Source organism: Sander lucioperca, chromosome 10 (genome assembly GCF_008315115.2).
Source record: "Sander lucioperca isolate FBNREF2018 chromosome 10, SLUC_FBN_1.2, whole genome shotgun sequence".
Lineage (NCBI taxonomy): Eukaryota > Metazoa > Chordata > Actinopteri > Perciformes > Percidae > Sander > Sander lucioperca.
Genome location: NC_050182.1, coordinates 36342156 through 36366019, shown reverse-complemented (window position 1 = coordinate 36366019; position 23864 = coordinate 36342156). Strand labels below are relative to the sequence as shown.

Genomic DNA, 23864 nt, shown 5'->3' with positions numbered 1-23864 from the left:
AGGAACAGAACGTGACAGAGTAAGGCAGGTTGTGTTTAGATGCTGTTGTCTGAGTCATGATCCCTCTCCCAGTTCCTTATCTTTGCAGGAAGGGTGAAATGTACCCATGCCTCTTTTGTCACACCTCAATAGCAGCTCTGATAAAATATATCTCTGAAATATTCACACCAGTGATATTATAGACCCTTAAATCCCTTAAATTCATTGGATAATAACACTAGCCTTGCTCCTCAATGTTGTGTTTTTTCGTCCCCAGTAGGAACAGAGGGACAGAGGGTTGCTTAGTTTCAAATTGCAAATATATCCTCACTGATTGGTACAGATTTCTCCTGACGCACTGGATGGTGTGTAATGGAGTGTATGCTGAGATCTTGCCAGATTTAGTCGTCACTGTGACTCGACGTGCGAAGCCTACAAATCTTTTGACTAATAAATCACAAACGGACAAATTCAGTCATTTCACATTGCATTGCATGCATTGTTTGATCTCTCTCTCCAGGTTGACACAAAATAAAGAAGACAAAGCAACCAGTACATGCAGTAATACATCAACCACTGCAATCAATCCAAACCATTCATTTGCAATGAAGCATGCATTTCTGACCCCTGGTGTTTGTGCAGATTACTTGCCAACCAGAGATTACTGTATGTTACATATCATGTTGAGATATTTCCTGCCCAGCTACAGTGAGAGAAATCAACCTTTCAGCAATTTCAGACATCAACAGTAAACATCAGGATATGGTGTCAAGGCCTCAGAGTGGTAATGGACACTTCTTTTGTTCTGCCTTACCATTTTCTACTGAACAATCCTAAAGAAATCCATCGAAGCAAAGACAGAGATAGCCAGTGAACTTTTCTCAGCTTGGATAAACAACATGAAAATATGACTCTCTCTGGCTCCTGCTACACAAATGCTATAGCTATAACTATAACTAGCTACGAGTAATAACCTAGTTCACGTTCTCAGATGGTTTTGCACGTAATTTGCGGAAATGTAGGACATCCCTAATGGAAAAATAATTGGGTAGGAAGCTATTCATTTAGCGAAATACAGGAAAAAGTTACTGAAGGAGAATTAGCACCCAAAACAAAAATACAACACAACACTTGTTTAAACTATGAATTAATATGCATTACATACTAGAATGCATTAATGAATAACTGACAGCAGAAAAGAGTCTCATTTGTAACATCCGACTGTTATTTTTTTGGCCTTGGACATACTAGTCCAAATATAATTTCACTGTATTACGACTGCAAATGAGACCAACATGCAACTTATATTGCAGCCAATCAGCTTTCGTGTTATTGGTGCGAGTCTGTTTCAGATTGTACCACAGATATGAAACCGATTTTATTCTTTAGCTATGGGGAAGTGCAAGTTTAGTGATACTTGGCTTGAAAAAACTAATTTAGGGCTTAGTTGATGTTGTGATAAAGGTCTTGAATTTTATTCATAATGGTCTTAAAATGTCTTAATAAGTCTTAAATTTGACTCGGTGAAAACTGCAGAAACTCTGGCTAGAGCAGATAAACACACCATTCCTAACACTTTGAATGTGTTTTTGGTTTTGGGAAGCCTTTAAAAAAGAAAAGCCACCCTTGAAACTCTTTAAATGCCAAGTAATGTCAAGTTCTGTGTGTTGACCTTACTCTCTCACAGCAGTGAGTGAAGGCATAGGTGTTTTTAATTCATCGAGCACCAGCCTCTCTTTTCTTGATCGTATTTCGATCCTACTTTGTCAATCCTTCTTTGTGCCTGATTGTGACACAGTCTTATCACTGAAACTACTGAATTGAAGAGCAAAGTCTCCAGATGAGGGAGCTTGAGGCTTAGCCAGCAGACCACCAGGCTTCAGCTCTACCATTGTACCCAATTAGAGCCCTCTGAGTTGTGACCAGCCCAGCAGGCGTGTTCCGGTCTCTTCTGTTCCTCTGCGTGACATGTGTCCACATCTTAATCATAAATTACACTTTTCTCACTTCAAGTCTGTTCAGATTTGTACTCCGTTGTAGAGATCTTCAACAGTGGGTCCGGGACCCGTAGTGGGTCCTCAGAGTTACTACATGGGGGCCACCAAAGTTTTTGTTAAAAAAAAAAAAAAAAAAGTAAAATGTCTTTACATCAACATATGATTAAATAAATAAAGCAGCTTATTTGTGGGGGGGGAAAAAACAACACATGAATGATAGGCTTACTGGTCTATAGGTAAGGTAGTCACTAAGTTAGCCATCCACAGATCCAGTTAATCCTACGGATTCATTGTGTATGTTTTAACATTGAAACATGATCAATAAAGTCATGCCAACAATTATTATTTTAATAGTGTATTCCATGCACGAAAGAAATGTATGTATAAAGGCTTTAGGCTGCCTACACATTAATGTAGGCCCAGTTTAATATGCAACTTAATTTTATACAATACACTATATGTAGTAGGGGGTCCCTGATCCTACTCTCTTTCAGTTATGGGGTCCTTGGCTTAAAAAAACGTTGAACACTTCTCTGTTATGTTTTGTACCAAGAATACTATTATTTGGCCCAAAAACTGGGATACCTTTGGTTGGCGAAAGTTGAGATGACAGTTACTCTCCTCATATTGATCATGTTAATACCGTCTATATGATTTTTTGTTGATTTTAGTCATTGGACAAAAATGTGTTGACAGTTCCATAAACCTGCTTATTCCTCAATCTTTATTTGTGAAATATTATTATGTGATACTGTTTTGCCTTTGAATTATCATGTATAACAGGATATTTGCTTCACAGTAGGAATAGTCAGTTTTTTTTTTTTTTTTTTATGAAAAACTAATGTTCTGGTTTTCCCTCAACGACCACACACTTGCAAAATCTGAGCTTAAGAAAGGCTTTAACTGCATCATTTCTAAATGTTATCTCTATGCCTTATGGCAGTCTGGCCTTCATTAGGTAAATGTAATAACTTCCCGACAGCTTTACATAACAGATGAATGTAAGAGATATGTTTGTCCTCTTGACATTTGATGAACATTAGAACAGTATAAAACTGGCCTTTTGAATGTAGTGCTACATTGTTTCCAGAGTCCCACTGTGTCTCGTGCTTTTTATACCTCAGTGAAAGGGTGAGATGGTCCCATCCATCTCTGAGGTGTGGACAGGATGAAACACTGAAAGGCACAGCTATCACAGAACCACCGAAGAGGATTTCTTTTGAAAATGTCAAATTGGCCAAGCACTGAAAGGCTTCACTCTTCTTCCCCTCTCACGACTCCAAAGTAAAGAGTACAAGGCACATTGAACCCTCATCCAGTGCCCTAGTACTGAGCGGTGATCACAGGAGTGGATCCCAGTGGAGCTGGGGCAGCAACCACCATGGCTGAGTGTGCCAGTCTGAGAAACCGGGTTTGGCTCTTGCTGTTTCACCACTTCCTGCCCGGCTGTCTGAACGCCCCGCTGCTCACGTGAAAATAGATTTGGCGCGTATCTTTAGCAGAGCGGAGTGGAACGCAGCGTGGACGCGCCTGGTGGAAAATGGGGGTTGCTGCAGCTCAATGCACACTGCTTTAACACGCGGATTGCTACACGTCTCGATAGTGCCTTTTATTGGTTTCTAAGCTATGATTGGACAGTTGCTGTTCAAGGAAGGCCTTTAGGTGATTAGCAGACGGTAAATTCAAGTAATATTTTTTTTTTATTTCCGTCACATCAGTGTATTTGGAGTTTTCACAAGGACAACATCTAGCGGTCACTTAGACATCGGCTTCCCATTATTCTATGGGCATTGTTGGACAGGTGTAGGAGCTCCATTACCCGCTTGGATGGAACCTGGAAATAGTACTAGCAGGTGAGGGCAGAGAACAGCAGGAGGCTCTGTGGAAAACAGGAATAATTGGCAAGTGTGATCCTAATTGAGCTGTTTCTCTGATCTCCTTTACATGTCCCACGGTCAGCTGATGCTTCACTGTCTCCACACCAACCTATATAGAGGTTCTGCTTAACAAGATCTTTATTTAATAAGCCACCAGTGGTGAGTCGGTGTGACAAGTCATGCTGACAGCTGCTGCCCTAGGCAGGTCCACTTAGAAAAAATGGCCCATATATTTTTTTTTTTCTCTTCCACATTTTCCCGATGTATTAATGATGACTGCCAGATACAGTGAAGAACAACAGTGTAGTAATTTTTTGGATTTTTAAAAGTGTATGATACTCTATACGATATCCCTGATGATAACACAGGAAGACGTGTGGCTGTGATGAGCAATGCGATGTGATATGAGATTGTTTGGGTTAAGGTTTAGAGTGGTGTTCGCCAAAAGTGCACTTTGCACGCTCACTGGGCAGAGCACACTTGACTGTGATCTTCATGGAAATAGAACCCTCAACCTTGTTGCACTCTTCTTTGCTTCATGTAATGCATGTCTTCCAGCAGGGTTAGAAACGAGGTGTTTGAAGCAAAGATACCTTTTAAAATGCCTAAAATAATTGTCAAATAAAAACAAAGGAGCAAAAAACTGTTCATATTTGTATAGTTCTGTCGGAATGTAGTGATAATGTAAGCGTTATCAATGCACAACAGTCCTAGTGCAATGTGTCTTCTTTCTCTGCCTTGCTTTCTGTGTCTCTCTTGCTCTCTTTTTGCTTTAAAATCATTGGTTGAGGGACTTTGGACTTTTGACACCTGTTTGTCCATTATTTTTCCTTATCTCAGATGCCACAGAAAATTTGGACTTTAAAATCCTTCACTTCTACTCCTTCCATACCTAAATCAAATTTCCGATGAAGAGATGCAATGTTACAGCAGAATTTTCTTTTTCTTTTTTGCCATTTCAGCCTAATTTCTATTATTTCATCCCTATTTGTATATTCTAGATCAGGGTTCTTCAACGTTTTTTTAAGCAGAGGACGCCTTACCTGAGACAGACGGAGCAGGGACCCCCTACCACATACTGTAAAAAATGAAGTTGCATATTAAACTGGGCCTACAATAATGTGTGGCTGCCCTAAAGCCTTTATACATACCTTTTTAGTGCATAGAATACTAAGCTATTAAAATATTTGTTGGCATGATTTTATCAAATATGTTATAAATACATGTGGCACAGTGAATACTTAGTATGAAATGTATCTGATTTCCAGTAAGCCTATCAATGTGTTTTTTTCCCCCTCACAAATAGGCTGATTTATATTTGCTAATAATATGTTGGATTCATGTTAAGACATTCATTTTTGAAAACCCCCTGTTGAAGATCTCTGTTGTAGATGCATTAGATTGTTGCTAATTTCATATGTTAATTGCTACTGGAGATATTGAGGATTGTATGCAAATAAAACAAACCTATTCAAAAATGTGCATTTTGAATGGCAGATGTAGGGTTAATCCTAGTCTCTGATTGGCTGTGATTAATCATCTCATCACTTGAGCGCTGCTCTTGAACTTTCCTCCTACACATTGGTGTAAGGAGTAAGTTAAATGTGTCTTATTGCTCACACTCAGCGAAAAACCTTTCTCTCTCTTTAGAGTGTTCTTAAGTTTAATTCTCACAAATTTGAAAAACAATCAGGGCCCATATGTATCAAACCTTAAAGCCCCTGAAAACGTAGTTTCTAAACCATGTAAGTTTTTACGTTTAATATTAATGATTATCTGAATGATTATTCAGAGTTTAACATTGAAAAACTACATTGTGCTTCATCAGGGGGGTGTGTGTGTGTGTGTGTGTGTGTGTGTGTGTGTGTGTGTGTGTGTGTGTGTGTGTGTGTGTGTGTGTGTGTGTATTTTGATCAGATTTGATTGACCGTGACCAGACGACGCACCAAATGTCATCAGATTTTGATTCAGATGTTGCTAAATCCTGATTGGTGCACAGAAATGCGTACTATTACTTTTTTTCCAGCTGAGACCCGCCCACTTCAAACAGGGTCTTTCAGGGTCTTAAAGAAACCTCTGGAGGTCTCTTTAATTTGAAAACCTTTTCAAGTCAAAAGAAAATTTGATAATTATATTTTTATTCTTAAGTTCGCAAGTCGGGGTAAAAGTAAAGGCACGAGGCCGATGTTGCCAAATTGTTGGGATAGCGATCACCCTCTATCGACATGTGGACTATTACTTTGGATTCATCATCAAGCTCTTTAAAGATATGATTTTTGTTTGTATGTAATCCAATCTGAATGAAGTACTGAACCTGTTAATTGAATCTGAATCTCTTCGTATCAAAACAAATTTACATAATCTGTTCAAATAATTGAATGGACAAATACAATTTCAAAAGCGTGGCACTTTGTTGACCCTTACGTGATTTGCATCGGTAAGTGCTTGTCCACAACACTTGTCCACCTCGCCTCGGCTCACAGGACTGTGTCCCAGTTTCACTTCTCTGCATGCTCATGTCATGGTGAGCAATGTGCCCACAGGTTTTGAACGCCTGTGTTGATCCCCCATGTTGGCAAACCCACTCAGAAGTGGAAGCTGGGGATATGAGTGTGCATTGACGTCAGGGAGGAGGGAGTCAATAAGAGGATTTTTAAAGTGTGACGATTAGCAAATGCAGAAATTTAGTTCAGTTGAAACCAAAACATAGAAACATAACTTTACTTGTTATAATTAGCTATAGAAAGAAATGAGCATGCCATAGGGACTTAGTTTTAAAGGTGCAGTAGGTAAGACTTATAAAACGAACTTTCTGTCATATTTGCTGAAACTGATCCTATGTTTGAGTAGAACTACATGAAGCAGGTAATTTAAAAAAAAATCTGGCTCCTCTGGCACCACCTACAGCCTGTAGTGAGATTTGCAAAAATCCACAGCTCCCTGTTCAGATGCAACAATCAGGGCCAGGGGGGGTGTCTAACTGCGTGTCAATCACTGCTCATGCACACGCATTAATTCTCCCTTGTGGGGGGAGGGGCTTAGGAGACTGTTTTGGGCTTTACCTGAAAGGGGGGAGGGACTGAGAAGTTGTGGATGTTCAAATTTTTTGGCTAAGTCCTGGATCTTCACAATCCTAACTACAGCACCTTTAATTATAGGGGGGATTAATTTGACTCACCCAGTGAGGCCGAATATCTGGAAAGCCTGATAACACAGGCGTATGTTGTTTCCATTCAAAGATTGAATCTAATTTAATCTTTATGTTACCTCAATATAAGCCGCCGCTGTGTACTGGCAAAATCTACTACCGAAGTAAATACTAGGGATGGGCGTATCGATCCTGTGGTATCGATATACTCACACTACTCATTTGGCATTGATTTCCTTAAAAAAATATCGATATAAACTAAAAAATAATAATTGGGGGTGTATGCATCACTTTCAGTTGTTTTAGATTACTTACTTAAATTACACCCGTGTACCTGGCGGCGTATTGAGCTGGCCCATGTCACGTGACAGGAGATGAGCGAATGAGCGTCAACGTGCGACACAGCCAAGGGCCTGAAAATGTGTGTTTTTGTTCATATTTAATTTATTGAATTCATATTTATTTTAATTTTAATTTTATTATGTATTGACCATAATACATTCTGTATAAATGGTCTGTATTTGTCTTGTGATTTGTCTTAAATGTAATAATGTTTTTATTGACAAAAATTGCCAATAAGAAATTAACGGTATCGGTATTGATATCGATGAAAATGCAAGAAAAAGTATCGGTATCGTATCGAATCCTAAAAGTGTGGTATCGCCCATCCCTAGTAAATACATCAACATAGAAGCAAGGCATTGTAATAAACAACTGCCTGCTGGAAATGTTTGTTGTTGAGTTTTTTTTTTTTTACTAGCAACTAATGGGATTTCCAACAGATGTAATCACGATGCAAAACATTTTAATTAAATCACAGAATTTGTATCAAGATCCCAAATCAACTTCTGAAGGAGATATTCACAGCTCTTGTCCCAGCTGACACAAGGGACTAGTTATTCACTGTACCAGTAACTGCTGTCATCTGGTTTGAGTTTACCTTTTGAATTGCTTATGTGCATTCTCTGCACATGCTTACCGTAGCCTATCAACCTCAAGGACTCGAGAAGGCAGTCTCAAGTATGGATTTACTTTTTGATTATTGATAGACTTCTCTGATCTTGATCTGTTGCCTCATTTTGACACCATGCTATCCTTTGAGACATACTTAACATGCACATTTATGATGAAAACATAATTCATTTATTTAGAAACCAAACTTAAAATATGTTTACACAACACATATAAAAAGTATATACATGAAAGGACATAAACAAATATACATATATAAAGAGTCACTATGTTTATTTCAAAAACTTTGAACGTTTTGTTTTGAGGATTTCAAACCTACAATACAACTATTAATCAAATAGCTTTATTTCCAGTCCAAGTACATTGAAAACGTAAAAAAAACAAGCATACTTCAACATTTTCCCGTGGGTGTTGCAGGACAGGTGTACAGTAAGAGCTCCATCGCCCGCTTATTGTCTGGGTGGAACCTGGGAGTAGTGCTGTTAGCGTGCTAAAAGGCAACTAGGTGAGGACGGAGAATAACAGGTGGCGCTGAGGAAAATTAATAAATAAATAAGTAAATATGAATAATTTTACACAACAGTCCCAAGTACAAATGTACTTGTGTAATCTGTCTACTTTACAGATTGAATCCTGTCTAAAATCCAGATGAATATAACTAATGAAACATATAGATTTTGGATCAAAATGGGCATATATCAATATGTAGGTTATGCAATTCAAAGTGTAGCACCTTCTTTTTAATGTTAAATGAATAAGTCTGAGCATAATTCTGCTGCAATGATAAAGCCTAAATAGGTGTAGCTCATCTCGCTCTCGCTCTCTCTCTCGCTCTCTCTCTCTCTCTCTGTGTGTGTGTTGGTCTGTCTTTGCTCCGTTGCCATGGCACCTCCTCAGCACCTCACATCTTCATTCTGTTTTTGTGTTCCTATTAAAGGCTCCATCACCTGAACCTGTAGCAGAGCAGACAGCAGCAGCAGTAGCAGCAGAACCCGAACCACATGATGAAGTCTTTGGTAAGGGGCAAAAATCTTGAATTTCAATTGATATGTATATTGACATCACACTAAACTCCCAGTGTTGGTCAGACTTTCCTATTAAAAACCAACGGACACACAACAATTGATATACATGTTCTTATCCTTTTGGCTGCTGAATTTAGTGTATAAAAGAGTTAGTATTGAGCACAATTAGGAATATCCACCATTATTGAGCAGACCCTCAGAAACTCTAATACCATCAATATTATGTCTTCTACTGCATGCATAGGCTTACTGCAGAGGAGCATTGGTGCACAGTGGATATAAATATACAGTCACACAATTGAGTGTTTGTTTAAAAAGCTTATTTTGAACTGGATATATCATAGATGTGGCTGGAGAGCACTTTTCTGTCCATAAAAGTGTATCATTGAATGAACTATAGATTTTGTGGTAGTTTCTGAGGCCTTAGTCATAAAGCACAGAGGGAAGCACTGAAATGTGTTATCAAAAAATCAACAGAACCTGGAATGACTTGAGCCTTAATCCACATTGGCATTGTAGCTCCTTTAACTCCGCTATCTTGACTCAATATCAGGTTTTTTGAGGCAACAATGAAAGGCTTCTGCTTCACAACACTGGCTCAGAAGCAGCTAATCCTGCAACGTAACATTTGTTTGGAGTGAGCATTCTCACTCCAATTAGAGTGGCTTGTGAAAAGTTAGCAGTTACCGTGATGAGTGGAACTTGGTGGGTTGTGAAGGCCAACCATTCCTCATAGTGAGAAAATCTCAGACGTCAGTGTTCCAGGCACCCTAAAGTTTCTTTTCTCACAGTCAGGCACTTAGAAAAGATTTCCCTCTGTCACATCCATTGTGATATGTTTGGAGTTACAAGGACAGGAGTTAGTTTTGCAATACTGTAACTCAGCAGATAAGGACATAGTGTGTTGGCAGTTGGCACTAAGTTGATTGATTTCAATGCAAGATGCTTTTACAAATTAGGATAAGGGGGTTTGCCTGAGGCCAGAAGAAAATTACAATTGCTTGTGCAAATTTGCTGAATTCTTCTTTTTTTAAGGAGGCAACATGCTCTTATTTAATTCTAATCAAGGGCAAATCTGAATGGATTTTCTGCTGGGATATACTGTATACTGTAACTTATGCACGCTGCATGCATAACAGATCAAGCTATATAAAATAATACAACAGAAAAAGCTCAATCAAGAGTTAGGAGACATTTCCAATGAAATCAACATCTCAAAATGTCTTTTTTGCCACCTTGAATGAAACCATCAGTGTATCTGAGGCTTCCCGTTGGCTCTCTTCAGCTATGATAATAGGAGCAGAGTGAAGATGCAACCTTCCAGGGTGAAGGAAATTATTTTTTCCCTCATAAACAATATGTGCTGTGGCCAAATGCCTGGAGCCAAACATCAGTCTTACAGTGTGTTGGCTTCTTATAGCTGCTTGTTGGGACATGGTGGTATGCCAAAAATGTAATTACCAAAGTAATAATGATAGGTATGAAGGCAAGTTTGTTGTTTATTCTGAATAAAACCGTTAGCATTGTAGCTCCTTTATCTCCCTCAAGATGTTGACCACATTTGTCTAGGAAGAGTGTTCAAGAGTTAGGGAACGGAAGACAAGGGCATCTGTTTTCTCCCTTCTGTGTCAGTCTCGATTGTTTTCAGGGCGAGCTGAGGTGAAATGCAAGAGAAGGGAAGGATTTGGCCATGGTACTGACTAAAGTAGCTACAGTGCACAGGATAATAGCCTGTAACTGTTTTTTTAGTGTGTTTATTAAAGGGTTAGATATCCAAAAGTATTTGGCTTTCAATAGCTATTTTTAAGAGTTAAAACAATTCCCTTTTCTTCACAGGGCAGAATCGCCACTGACCCATCACAACAGATGAAATGTAATTGAAACCCCACAGACGATAAAAAATGTAGGCAGATTCAGCGTCTACTACTAGGGCTTAATCATAGGGCTATAACTCAAATCATTACAATTATTATTACAAGCTCAAAGAGGTGCAATAATCTAAGCTAATCAACGGCAATTTTGTGGGTTGGCCAAACTACAAAATGGAACTAATGTCTGACTAATATGCTCTCTGCATGCCGGTATCTGTACTATTTAACCTGGCCAAAGATTGTTTAGTGGAAAGATTTTGAGGTTTGTAAGGAGAGAGAGTGGACTGCGTCGTCTGCTCAAAAAGTGGCAGCTAGCTTAGTAGTTCTTGAGTAAATGGCTAACACTGGCAGATAGTGAGCAGTTTAAACGTTTAAGAAATCTTAGGAGAAATAATTTTTTTTGTCACACACAATCATACCCAGTGCAATGTGCAGTGAAATATGTTCTCTATCTAATTAGGAGCAGTGGGCAGCCATTGTCCGAGCAAGTCAAGAGCAAGGGCAGGAGTTACCAAGCATGCAGGGTGCGGTTTTCCGGGGGAGTGCGTGGGATTTCCCCTTTTCTGGTCTACATATCTCTGCCTGTGCTGAATTATTTTTTATCCCCGGTGGGGACAAAATGTATCTTCCCCTCAAAGTGATCAATGCTACTTCACCAATAGACCATATATTATATATCTAAAATAGAAATATTTTAAACTAAGTAAAGCGCACTAACGTGAACGGTCTATAGTGTGATAGAACGATAAAATCGGAGCGAAAGTTTCTTTATTTAGCCTCTACAGAGCTCTGGGACGCCGGCTACCAGCAGCAGTTGTTTAGCCGCCAATAGGTGACTGTGAGCCGGCTACAGACACCAGATGACGGTCCTTTCAGCGGCCATGGTAGTGGAGTTTAGCCAGAAAACGTGAGCATCATGCAGCAATGACAATGATGTTAAGCTTAGGCACCAAAATGACTAGTTTCGGAAAAAGATTGTGGTTTGGAACAAAGAAGCGTTTCCTGGGTAAAAGTATTTAGTTTTCACTGTAAAGTGAACACCGCTTTCCCGCTTGAAAGCGCTGTGTTTTATGTTGCCACCACGTTGTGCTATTTCATGTTGAGATAATTTTCCATTGACTATTGAAGTTCATGAATAAGTGTTTGGCATATCTGGGCAAGTTGCACTGTATCCATGGTATTGAAAGGGGGATTTGATTCTTGCATGTTTTATTTAGTTGTGCATGATCAAACCCCCCACTGGCATGCATGTCTTTATGGTGGGACGAAACCGGAGCACCCAGAGGAAACCCACGCAAAAATGCAAATACCACACAGAGAGGCCCGTAAGAGGTTGCTTATTTGGGAATTCTAGGTTTTTGAGCTGCTAAGCTTAGCTAAAGGTAGTAAGCTAACGTTTGCTCAAGTAGTGAAGTGCTGTCAACAATATGATTGTGGGTTGTCCATCAAAGATCAAAGTTTTGTCATTATTATTATTATAAGTGGCATACTTTTGGCATTTCTGTACTGTGTTTATCAATGATATGGCAAATTATGCTATGCAATGACTTGGGAAAAGGGCCCACAAACAAATGTCCTCTCCAATCAAACATAAATCATCAAAATACAGTATACTCATATGGCGGAATCTGATCTGATTGTGTCTTTTCTATCAGTTCGGGTCTTCTATTACACAGGCAATGTAGTATTGATTATTATACAACAACTACGAAATCATTCAAACTGCATCAGAGGGTGGATGCACCAGATGACTGATTTTCAAAGAAAGGTCAATATTGACCTAATATTATGCAAAACCAATTTCTCAGACCAGCTGCAGTGCGTTTGTCGATGTGTTTGCGTACATGCGTGCACGCATGATTGGATTTGTGTGTCTATATTGATGTCATGTCACAGAAGATTGTTTTAGTATGTAATCATGCCTCCTTGTGCAGAGGGAAACTTTGACCAGATAGCCACCACTGTGACTATCCGCTGTTGTCACTGATGCTTTATTATCGGCAGGAGAAAGTTAAACCTTGCAGAGGCTTCGTCAGATTGATCTGTTCTGCTACTCGATACGCAGCTAATTGAAGTTCCTTGTGTTTAACACTTGCCATTGATCAGCGTGAAGCAGACATAGAGGATCCACCACTGACACAAGTGATACTTCAAAGAAACCACCCACACAACACACACATAACTTCTAGCTTTGAGGACGACATGGTTACCAGGCACAGACATGAAATGATCTGACATTGAGGGCCCTATCTTGCACCTGACCAGCGCAAAGCCCAACGCAAGTGTCTTTGCTAAGACGGACGCAGTTGTCAATTTCCCGTCCAGCGCCCACGTCGATTAAATAGCGAATGCACCTGCGCCCATCTTTGCGCCCATGGGCATGCTGGTCTTACAGGGAGGTGTCTTCAGGTGAATTCTTGGCGTATTGCTATCTTGAGGCAGCGGGAAGTGATCGCACCATTGACCAACAAAAACCTGGTCTAAAGTCAATAACGCAGCATTTCATTGTTATTTTAACAGCGCATTAGTGAAATGCGCCTAGGCTCGTGCACAGCGCGCACACTATGCTTGTTACACACACAGGGACGTGCAGCAGCACACAAACATGCAAAAGATTAAAAATCAAAATATTACAATGTGAAATAGTATTGGGTTATGATCTGCTCACGCGCTTTTACTTCACGCACGAGCAGATCAGTTTCTTATCCTGAAAATCTCTCCTTCCTGCTTAGCAAATCCGCCATCATAATAGCAGTGCGCCAAGGTACAAACGCGCCTGGCTTTTAAAGGGAATGGGAGATGACACTCTGATTGGTTTATTGCAAGTTACGGCCAAAACACATTTATGATTAATGAAGACACTAAGTACAACCCTTTTGAACCATGCGCTCCGCTCCGCTAAAAATATGCGCCATGTCTATTCTCACGTGAGCCGCGGGCCATTCGGACAGCCGGGCAGGAAGTGAAGCAGCAAGAGTATCCAGTCAATTTACCAAACCCCCCCCCCTTTGGTTTTAGATTGATGAATCTGGTAAATGAAGACAATGCGTGAAGGTGAGCAAAACCTTAGAGGCTGAACTTAAAGAGCAGTCTGTCTTGATTATGGTTTGTCACAGGGGTAAGTGGATTTCAAAGCTCTATCGTAATGTGCATTTCTTATGATATTTATTGGTCACAAAGCGGTGTAGATTCCACTTTGATGCTTAATGTTTAACTGGTTCTTTGCTCAGTCAACACTACTTTCTGATGGTGTGTAAAAATAGCCTTTTCTTATCAGTTTCTCTCTCTTACTGAGGGCACATTGCTGTTAGGATACATTTTAAACCTTTCTCTTACCTGTGCACCAAGGCTGAACTAATTGAGCACAATTAGGGTTCAGGGTCAGGCAAAATAAAATATAGGAATTTCCACCTAATTGGCACAGTGTGAGTGGTTTATGACGGGCAGGTCAGTTGTGCTTAATCGGAGCCTGTTTTGGTGAAGTTGTCATCAGCAGGCGTCATGACTCATCCCAGCCTGTCCAGCGTCTGGGGATGTCTCTGTGCGGCACTTCCTGTTTGCACTGCTTTTCCACTGAAGGGCAAACACCACCATCAGCTGTGCGGCTGTTAAAAGCCCATTATGGGCCCATTACCTGGCCCAGCCTGCAGCAGGCCCCCACTCAGCAAAACAGACCTCCTCTATCTGTATGTTTGTCTGTTCTGTCCTGACTCTGTCTGGGTCACTGTTTCTCCATCATCCCAGGGGGAAGTGGGGAGAAATGAACAGCAGTTGTGGATAGAAACCCAGCAGAGCCAGAAACACAGTGGAATGGACTTGGACCGTGGTTGCCTGACCATATATTTTGATAGGCTTCATGCAGTTTTTGTTTTCCTCACTCCATAAAGAACAGTACGTTCTTTCACTCAGAGAGGAAGACAAGACCAAGTGACAAAACAGTGAAATAGTCTAAAAAAATAATAACCAAAAGGTTACTAGACACTTTTTTGGAATAAAGTTTTTAATGCTGGTTAACAACAACAAGGTAGTGCTTAGATTGAAGTAGTACATATTTTTCAAGCAGCTACCTAGGATGCTACAGTCTGCTTCAGAATCTAAACACAATATTCATTTTCCTTTATGGTATCTTATCTGATATTGTCCTGCCTGAGATGTTTTTACCCAAATCCTGGTAGGATAAGAGAGTAGAGTTACATATCAGAAACGCACAAAATCAACTTTTTCTCCAGTCTTCTCTACAGTAAAATGTGTGCAATCGTAACTTCCTCCTCCGGTTAATGGCAGAATCCCTTTAGATATGAGTTGATGTAAAATGTCAAAGGATGCTTTAGAAAATGGTTGTCAGGAATGTGAAATGTAGATAATAGGTTAAAAACCTGTTAAATAAATGTACACTCAAGGCCAGCCATGCAAATTTTATCTTTAAGCTGTAAGGCTGCCAGGTTCAAGCAAAGAGACCACAAGGGTGCAAGAGTAAAGAGGTTTTTGGTTTATTGTTGTGCCTCACTATCTTCCTACTCCCTGGGAAAGAAATAGTTCTCTCAAGTCCAATTCAGTGGCTGGTTCAGATGAGTTTAAAATCAGTGCACAGTGGAGACAGAAGAAGCTGTAAAATTCTCTCTGACCAGAATTAGTTTTCTGGTCAGGGTTTTATACAAGGTTACAGAAGGTAACAGAACAACAAAAGCTGAGAAGACATTCAGTCAATATATAAAACTATCTGGGCCCTATTTCAACGATCTAAGTGCACGGCGTGAAGCGCATGGCGCAGGTGCGTTTAGGGCTTGTCCAAATCCACTTTTGCTAGTTTGACGGCGGAAAAAAGGGTCCGTGCGCCGGGCACATGGTTCAAAAGGTTGTACTTAGTGGGGGTGCACGATATATCGACTCAATATCGTTATCGCGATATCACGTTGCACGATATTATACCGAAAGTCTCGCGATAATTACGCAATATTTTGTTTGCGTTACATCCCGCCCGACATGTACCCAAAGAGTATAGAAGCAACAAGAGGAGAAACTCAATACAACGTTGTGTTACATTCAGTCCAAGATGGCGGAGCTGCAGTTCCATTGAGTTTCTCCTCTTGTTACATCTATACTCTTTGATGCACCTCTCGAAAAATACACATCACTTGGTAGCGTTGTATTTCCCCCGACTCATTTCCTGGTTCTCCTTCTCCATAAACAATATGAAATCAAGGAGAGGGTTAACTTTTCCTGCAACAGATTTCCCACCGTGGTCAGAAAGAACAGGGGAGACACTTTGTTTCTCTCACTAAGACTCTAGAGTCACTACTCGCTCCGAAGAAAATCGCCGTCACTCTCTCACTTCTACCTCGCTCTACCACACACCAGAGCACGTATAAACATCAGCTGCGTGGAGCCTCCGCAGAACCATAAAACGAAGCAAAAGAAAAGACCTAAAGAGAGAGCGAAGAGTGGACCAAAAAGAACACAAAAGTAAGAAAATGAGTGTTGCTCTGGGAGACGACGAAATAACAGAGATTGAAAGGAAACCTGCCTAGCCTAGCCCCGGTTGCTTGGCAACAGTAAACAGAAATTCTCCGGTGCTACCTTAAACCACGTCTTAAAAGTTACTTCAGAGGTATTGTTAAGTCACAAGAACGATGTTTTTGGATTTAAAAGTATTTATTTCTCGATAAAAGTAACGCAATATGAGATTAAATGCCAAACATATTGGATATATACATAAATACAATGTCCTGAAGCGTTGTCCGCCATCTTGAATTATTTTCTTCGACTTGAGCCACTGACATGCGTCACGCTGCCCTCACGCTGCCTTCACTCTGATTGGCAGTCGCTCGTGGCCAAACGGCCACTCCCATTGAAAATGAATGGTAGCTGTCTCTTGTAGCTAATGTGACTGTAGGGTAATGCCTCCTCCTCGGTAGCTTGGAAATACTTTGGCTTTAAGCCAACAGATGTGCATTGCATTGTTTTATATACTGTAGTGTATATACAACCAGTACAACATGTCCTGTTCTATAGACATGCTCTTTATTTATTTTATACTGTCCAAGCAGTAAAACATGTCTTGTTCTGTAGACACATGTTGGACCAGTCCAATATGACTGTCAGTTGAAATAAACCTTGTGTTGTAAGAAAAATTGTTTTATTTGTTATAAATCTATTTTGATGCGTTTTCCCATAACTTTGGTAATTTTACATATGTTTAAAAATATCGAAATTAATATCAATATCGCAATATCGCATTTTTTTCAGTATCGTGCACCCCTAGTACTTAGTGCCTTCATTAATTCATAGGTGTGTTTTGGGCGTAACATGTTATAAACCAATCAGAGTGTCATCTCCCATTCCCTTTAAAAGCTAGAGGTGGGAAAAATAATCGATTCTTACATGCATTGTGATTCTCTCTCCAATGATTCGATTATCGATTCTGATAAGTTAATCGATTTAAAAAAAAAAAAAAAAGTCTCGATTTTTATTTAAAAGTTACTGTCTCCAGACAAGTACAAATCAGAAAACAGTGTGTGACTGACTGATAATGGACAACAACTTAGAGTTTAGGCAAGAGTGCAGAAAAAAAAAACACAATTTTTTTTTTTGTATATATACACATGATCTAATAAGACATACATAAGATAATTAGGCAAAACACATATAGGCTGTTCATCTACTTTATCACATGACATCTGACCACCTCATGTTTCATGTTCTAAGAAGCCAATCTCCACCTTTAAACATGACTGAGCCTCTGACATGAAAGATTACTGGGAGAGAAGGTGACTTCCACAAGCACCTTTAAGGCTTAAGCATGGAATGACTACAAAATAAAAACCTCAGTAGACCAAACATTTCATTAAAACTTGTGTGTGACAAATACTGTATACGTCAAAATTAGGGCTGTCAAAATAACGTGTTATTTTCGATTAATTAATCTGAGAAAAAATAACGCGTTAAAAAAAATAACGCAGATTAATCCATTCCATATTGACGTTTGACCCGGAGCCGTTCTAGCCACCATTCTACTGTAAAATGAAGGAGGGAGACGAGAATGTGCCTGGATCATTAACTGGAACATTTACTTGTAAAAATCTTCTTCCTGCCAACCCTGGCTACCAAAATCTGGTGCCACTGATATGTCTGCACTTCTCTCTGGTGCTCTGAAGACGATACAGGCAACACAAACACCGTTGCATGTGACGCTAGTTAACACTATACTCGACAGCAGCTAGCGTTAGCCTACCGCTAGCTAGTTAACACTATACTCGACAGCAGCTAACGTTAGCCTACCGCTAGCTAGTAGCTGGATTAAACCAAGGGGGTAAGCTTCGCTTCAGAGCTCGAATCTCCTAATCTCCGATCACCCCCCGTTAGCATTCCATTGACTGCCATTCATTTTGACGTCACTTTGACAGCGAATAACTTTACATCTGAAGCATTTAAAGACTTTATTTGTCCATTGTTTATTTCTAAAGAAACACAACAATGTATAAAAGGCTCCATTACCTTGTACCTCACGTTATAGCTCCGTAGTATACGTTTTTGTAAAAATAGGCTAACGATTGTGTCATAACCACGCGACTTACTGTCGCATAGTAGAGGAATTACCGTATAGTACAGGAGAAGCTCGCAGGCAGTTTGGACTTACATTAGCTGTTTAAGTTTAATTACTAATGTTAACTAGCATTTTAGTTAGCAATAATTAGCCTGTCTCCATGTTATCTCCTTACATATACCTACGCTCTCCTTCTCTGCAAGATTGGGAATGATTGAGATTTCTCTTGGCACAGCTACCAGAAGACTTCCAACTTTCAGACACGTTACTCACGTCACATTTACGTTGTTTCTCTCAGTTGGAGGCTGCGCAGTAACACTCAGCGCTCACCGGAAAAGTGCTTCTAAAGGCCTTCACTGGTCTCCGTCCAGAGCAACGGGATCTGTTGGTCCATTCTTATATACAGTCTATGGATTAAACACGGTTACAATGCTGACAGCTAACGCTGAACGGTGTAAAGTTTGACTGTGTTTTACTGTGGAGGACTGTGACTCAACAGCGGGATGTAACAATCTGCAGCTGCCGAGCTGCCGTCGGAAAAACAACACAGACGGTGCGTTCAATGAAACTGGTAAACTACAGCTTCGTGGTGCATTTGAAGTTATTGTAAATGTCCTTGGTGGTTGTTTTTGTCGTTCAACAGCAATTTACTAGTGAAATAAGTTATTGTTATACATTATTATTAAATAATTTAATTTTGACCATATGGCCTTAGCAATAAACAAGCCGTTCTTTAATGTCACCAGCTGTTGTTTAGTACCCTTTGTTTTCTTTTCTTTTTTTACTTTCTTAAAAAGTATCGGTTCAGGCACCGTTAATTATGTATGCGATTAATTTTGATTAATTAATCACAGAATCTGTAATTAATTAGATTAATTTTTTTAATCGATTGACAGCCCTAGTCAAAATCTAAGCTTTGTCTAGCTGCTTTGTCTAGGAAGTGATTAGCAAACTGAGTAGCAAACTCAAATTTATATGTACAGTGCTGCTCATAAGTATTCATACCCATGGTCAAGTTGACTAAAAAGAGAAAAAAATAAATAAAAAAATCATCTTTTGGAAATTGATCTTAATGCCTTAATTAAAAAAATGAGGAAGAATCCGACCTTTTAAGGACACCAATTTTTTTTGTGAATTAATAATGTATTGTAAATAAATAAATGTTCTTCCTTAAAATACAGGGGCCATAATTATACTAGGGCTGCCACCTCTTAGTCGATTAGTCGACTAATCGGTCGTTTTGGTCTTAGTCGACTAAGATTTCTTTAGTTGAGTCATTTTTTATGCTTATTCATGCTTAATTACTAATTTCCAAGAAACTTATGAGCACATTTCTGGTAAACACAAGATTTAAAGTGGTGCTTTTGCAGGAGTAATTGTGGAGAAAGTCAGTTTTACAGATGGTTAATTAACTACATTTATATTGTGCTTTTCTAGTCTTAACCACCTCTCAAAGAGCACAGCTCTGTCGATTACATCAACTAATCGATTAATCGACAAAATCGTATAAGTGTTAGTCGACTAAGAATTTCTTTAGTCGAGGACAGCCCTAAATTATACATACCCCTATGTTAAATTCCCATAGAGGCAGGCAGATTTTTATTTTTAAAGGCCAGTTATTTCATGGATCCAAGATACTATGCATCCTGATAAAGTTCCCTTGGCCTTTGGAATTAAAGTAGCCCCACATCATCACATACCCTTCACCATACCTAGAGATTGGCATGGTTTTATTTCAGTTGGCCTAATAGCTGGTTTGATTTGCATTGATATGGATCTTCAGTTAGCTATTAGGCTAACTGAAATAAAACCATGCCAATCTCTAGGTATGGTGAAGGGTATGTGATGATGTGGGGCTATTTTAATTCCAAAGGCCAAGGGAACTTTATCAGGATGCATAGTATCCTGGATCCGTGAAATAACTGGCCTTTAAAAATAAAAATCTGCCTTCCTCTATGGGAATTTAACATAGGGGTATGTATAATTATGGCCCCTGTATTTTAAGGAAGAACATTTATTTATTTAAAGTTTAATTCAATTACAATTTAATTAAGGCATTAAGATCAATTTCCAAAAGATGATTTTTTTATTGCTTTTTTTAGTCAACTTTAGCATGGGTATGAATACTTATGAGCAGCATTGTATATTTTTTTTAAATCACGCATGGAAATGTACATACAAAAATTGTTGCATCGATAATCGGTTTAGAATTGAATTGTTGGCCTCGGAATCGAATCGTGAAGTGCCAATCAATTCCCACCCCTATTAAAAGCCAGGCACGTACGTATCTTGGCGCATTGCTATTATGATGGCGGATTTCCACTGTAATATTTTTATTTGTAATCTTTTGCATGTTTGTGTGCTGCTGCGCTTCCCTGCGTGTGTGTAACAAGCATAGTGTGCGCGCACTGTGCATTAACCTAGGCACATTTTACTAATGCGCTGTTAAAATAACAATGAAATGCTGCGCTATTGACTTTAGACCAGGTTTTTGTTGGTCAATGGCGCGATCACTTCCCGCTGCCATAAGATAGCAATACGTCAAGAATTCACCTGAACACACCTCCCTGTAAGACCAGTACGCCCATGTGCGCAAAGATGGCAGGCATGCAAACTCATTGTTTACAAGAGCACAGATTCTACATAGATCTGGCCTCTCAATTTTGCTCTCAAAGTGCACCAGATTGATGCATTAAACTTTAAAATTTACAAAATTTACTTCCGCGGGAGCATACCCCCGGACCCCACTAGATGGTCAGGGGTCCGCCGTATCCTTCTCACCTTTTTTACCCATGACCTGTTTGCATGCCTGAGATGGGCAGAGGTGCTATTTCAATGACGTGGGCGCTGGACGGTGTTAAAATAGCAAAGACACTTGCGTCGGGCTTTGCGCCGCTCTGCGCCGGGTGGAAGACAGGGCCCTCTGTGTAGATTTGCATTGACCCTATACCGTCTGCTCAAACTATTGAAAAATGCTGGAGTGGGCCATGGGCTCTGAACAAAAGGTCTCACTCACAGTGACCAAAGTAAAATGCTTTGTTTTAACACAAAGCTAGACAAAAGGCAGACAGACTTAATTAACACAGGAGACACTAAAAGTAGGGCTGTGCAATTAATCAAAATGTAATCGTGATTATGATTTTCACTCCCAATGATCACAAAAACAATTTTGACAACAAAACAATAATTATTTAGCTCATTATGTTTTGCAAGTAAACTCTTATTTTCTCTTGTGTTCTGAATGAAAAAATAAAGTTTCAATATGAAAAGTATGAAGGCAAATTTCACAGTTGTACATGTTTTTTTACTGTTGATTTATTTAACATTTTCCACTGTTTTTTAAGTTCAATAATTGCAACATCTTTCCAGAAGTCAATGATTAATCGTGTTAAATTATCCTGATTTCAATATTGACCGAAATAATCGTGATTATATTTTTTCCCATAATCGAGCAGCCCTAACTAACAGTTTGTTGATCAGAGAAAATAACAGAAACTTAATCAGAGAACAGGAAAGAGAATATCAGGATAAAATTAGACTACAACTGTTAGGTAATTCATTTTCTGCTACCCCACACTCGTGAAGAGGACTTTAATGAGATGAATCCATAAAAGTTAGGCTACATGTAAACTCTTCCATTGTAGGTCAATCAATTCTCAAGCAAAAGAGTTGGTTGTAAATAAAACATGTTTGAAGCCTGAGAACAGAATACTACAGGAGGTGTGAAAAGAGCCCTGTTTTAAAAGCAATATTTCAGAATAGCCATTATTGTTGTTCCTATATACTATTATTATTAAAGTCTGTATGAACTAATACACAAAGTTTCTCAAACTATTTCAACGTAACCATTTTAACTTAATTAGACATAACTTAACTGTATACCCCACATAAACCCAGTCTATATTTGCCAGTGGATCAAGGCACATTTGTGGTCAATATTGGAATAATAACAACCTTCAGTTTTCTACTTAAAACCTGAAACTGGGAAAAATAGAAATGAACTAGAGGGAATACATATAAAATAATCAGCTCAATAAAAGTTATGAAACCCATAAAGCTGGAAATATCTTGGTTATTTAATGGTATAATCCTTAAGATTTCAGGTTGATTTGGCAGTTGGTGGTCATGAAAAGTGCATTTTGATAATACTAATAATAGGCCCCAGAGTTCTGTTTTAAAAGGAGACCTCAACTATCGGAGTCAGCAACAAATGCAACAGAGGAAGAGCAACTCATGTATCCGTTAACAGCGCACTCCCAACAAACGTTTAAATGCAAAAGACTAAAAGAAGACAGTAAATGATGCAGTAGTACTCACCTTGTACAGTATGATCATGATCAAATGTTGTCTGCAGTGTAACACACACACACGAATCAGCTTTTCTCGTCACATCTCAGCCATTACACTACGTGCATGTATCGTTTCTTGTGAAACCTAATTTAAATTCAGCACGGGAAAGGCAGATTCAGCCAGCAACAATGAAAAGTGTCATACAGAGAGACAATTACTGAATGCAAATACATCAAATGGCTATTGCTGAAAAATGACTTTCATAGGTAGTATTAAAATGCACTGGAATGAGAATCAATTCTAACATTAATACCCATATCCAAATCACACTGTGCTACCCTTTACAGTTTTTTTTTTTTTTTTTTTTTTTTACACATTACTGTACAGGGAAAGACAGCTCAAATTATATTGCAATATATTGAAAACGTCCTTTTCTCACAAGGAGTAGGCTAAATGATTTCCTTCAGAGGTTTGCTGTAATTTTGGATCTAGCTGTGGCTGAAGTGCAGAGAAAGAAGGACAAATACAAAAAATGGTGTAGTAAAAAACAATGTTTAATGCAGACAAAAAAGTGTCTTGAGTGCAAAAATAATTGGATTTTCTACCTAGTTATCCTTAGTCAAAAGGAAGCTCCACATTTCAAATCATACCAGTATTTGATGGAAAAACTGAAAAAGCAAGCGGCTGACAAAGCTATGGACATAACATAAGAAATGACTATCCTGTGAAGATCGATTTTCATTTCAAATTCATTCTTTCTGCAGGTCACACTTGAGCTTCCCTCAAGGAAATGGAATGATATTGGTGTGAGCCAGTTATCACTTATTTTTATACACCATCTGCTCCCTTTGTAATTGCTTTAGGGATCTACTGGCTACCTTTGACATCTTAAGGGAGGATCAGGCTTCTTCAGGTTGCTTTGCTTTGGTCTGAGCCTGGTGGGCTGGACCAAGGGTGAAGTGCTTTTCTTTGCTACTGGCCGAGAGTGAGCAAGGGAAAGATCTAACACTCCCCACCTCTCTGTACGCTCTTTACTAACTCCGTAGAGAAGCTTCTGAAAAACAAAGATCAACCCGTGATGCAAACAAAATCAGTCTTGAATATGTAATAGCTGGTTTAGTTTCTAAGGATTGAGAACAGGATGATGGAGTTAATGCAGCAT

General features: G+C 39.2%; 1 protein-coding gene across 1 annotated transcript in view; it reads left to right on the top strand.

The window, feature by feature from the left end:
- Positions 1–23864, top strand: part of mbpb (myelin basic protein b) — a 57162-nt gene that overhangs the window by 18297 nt on the left and 15001 nt on the right. The window contains exon 3 of the mRNA XM_031278393.2: positions 8911–8989. Within this exon, the coding sequence (XP_031134253.1) occupies positions 8911–8989 (79 nt within the window). The remainder of the gene's footprint in view (positions 1–8910; positions 8990–23864) is intronic.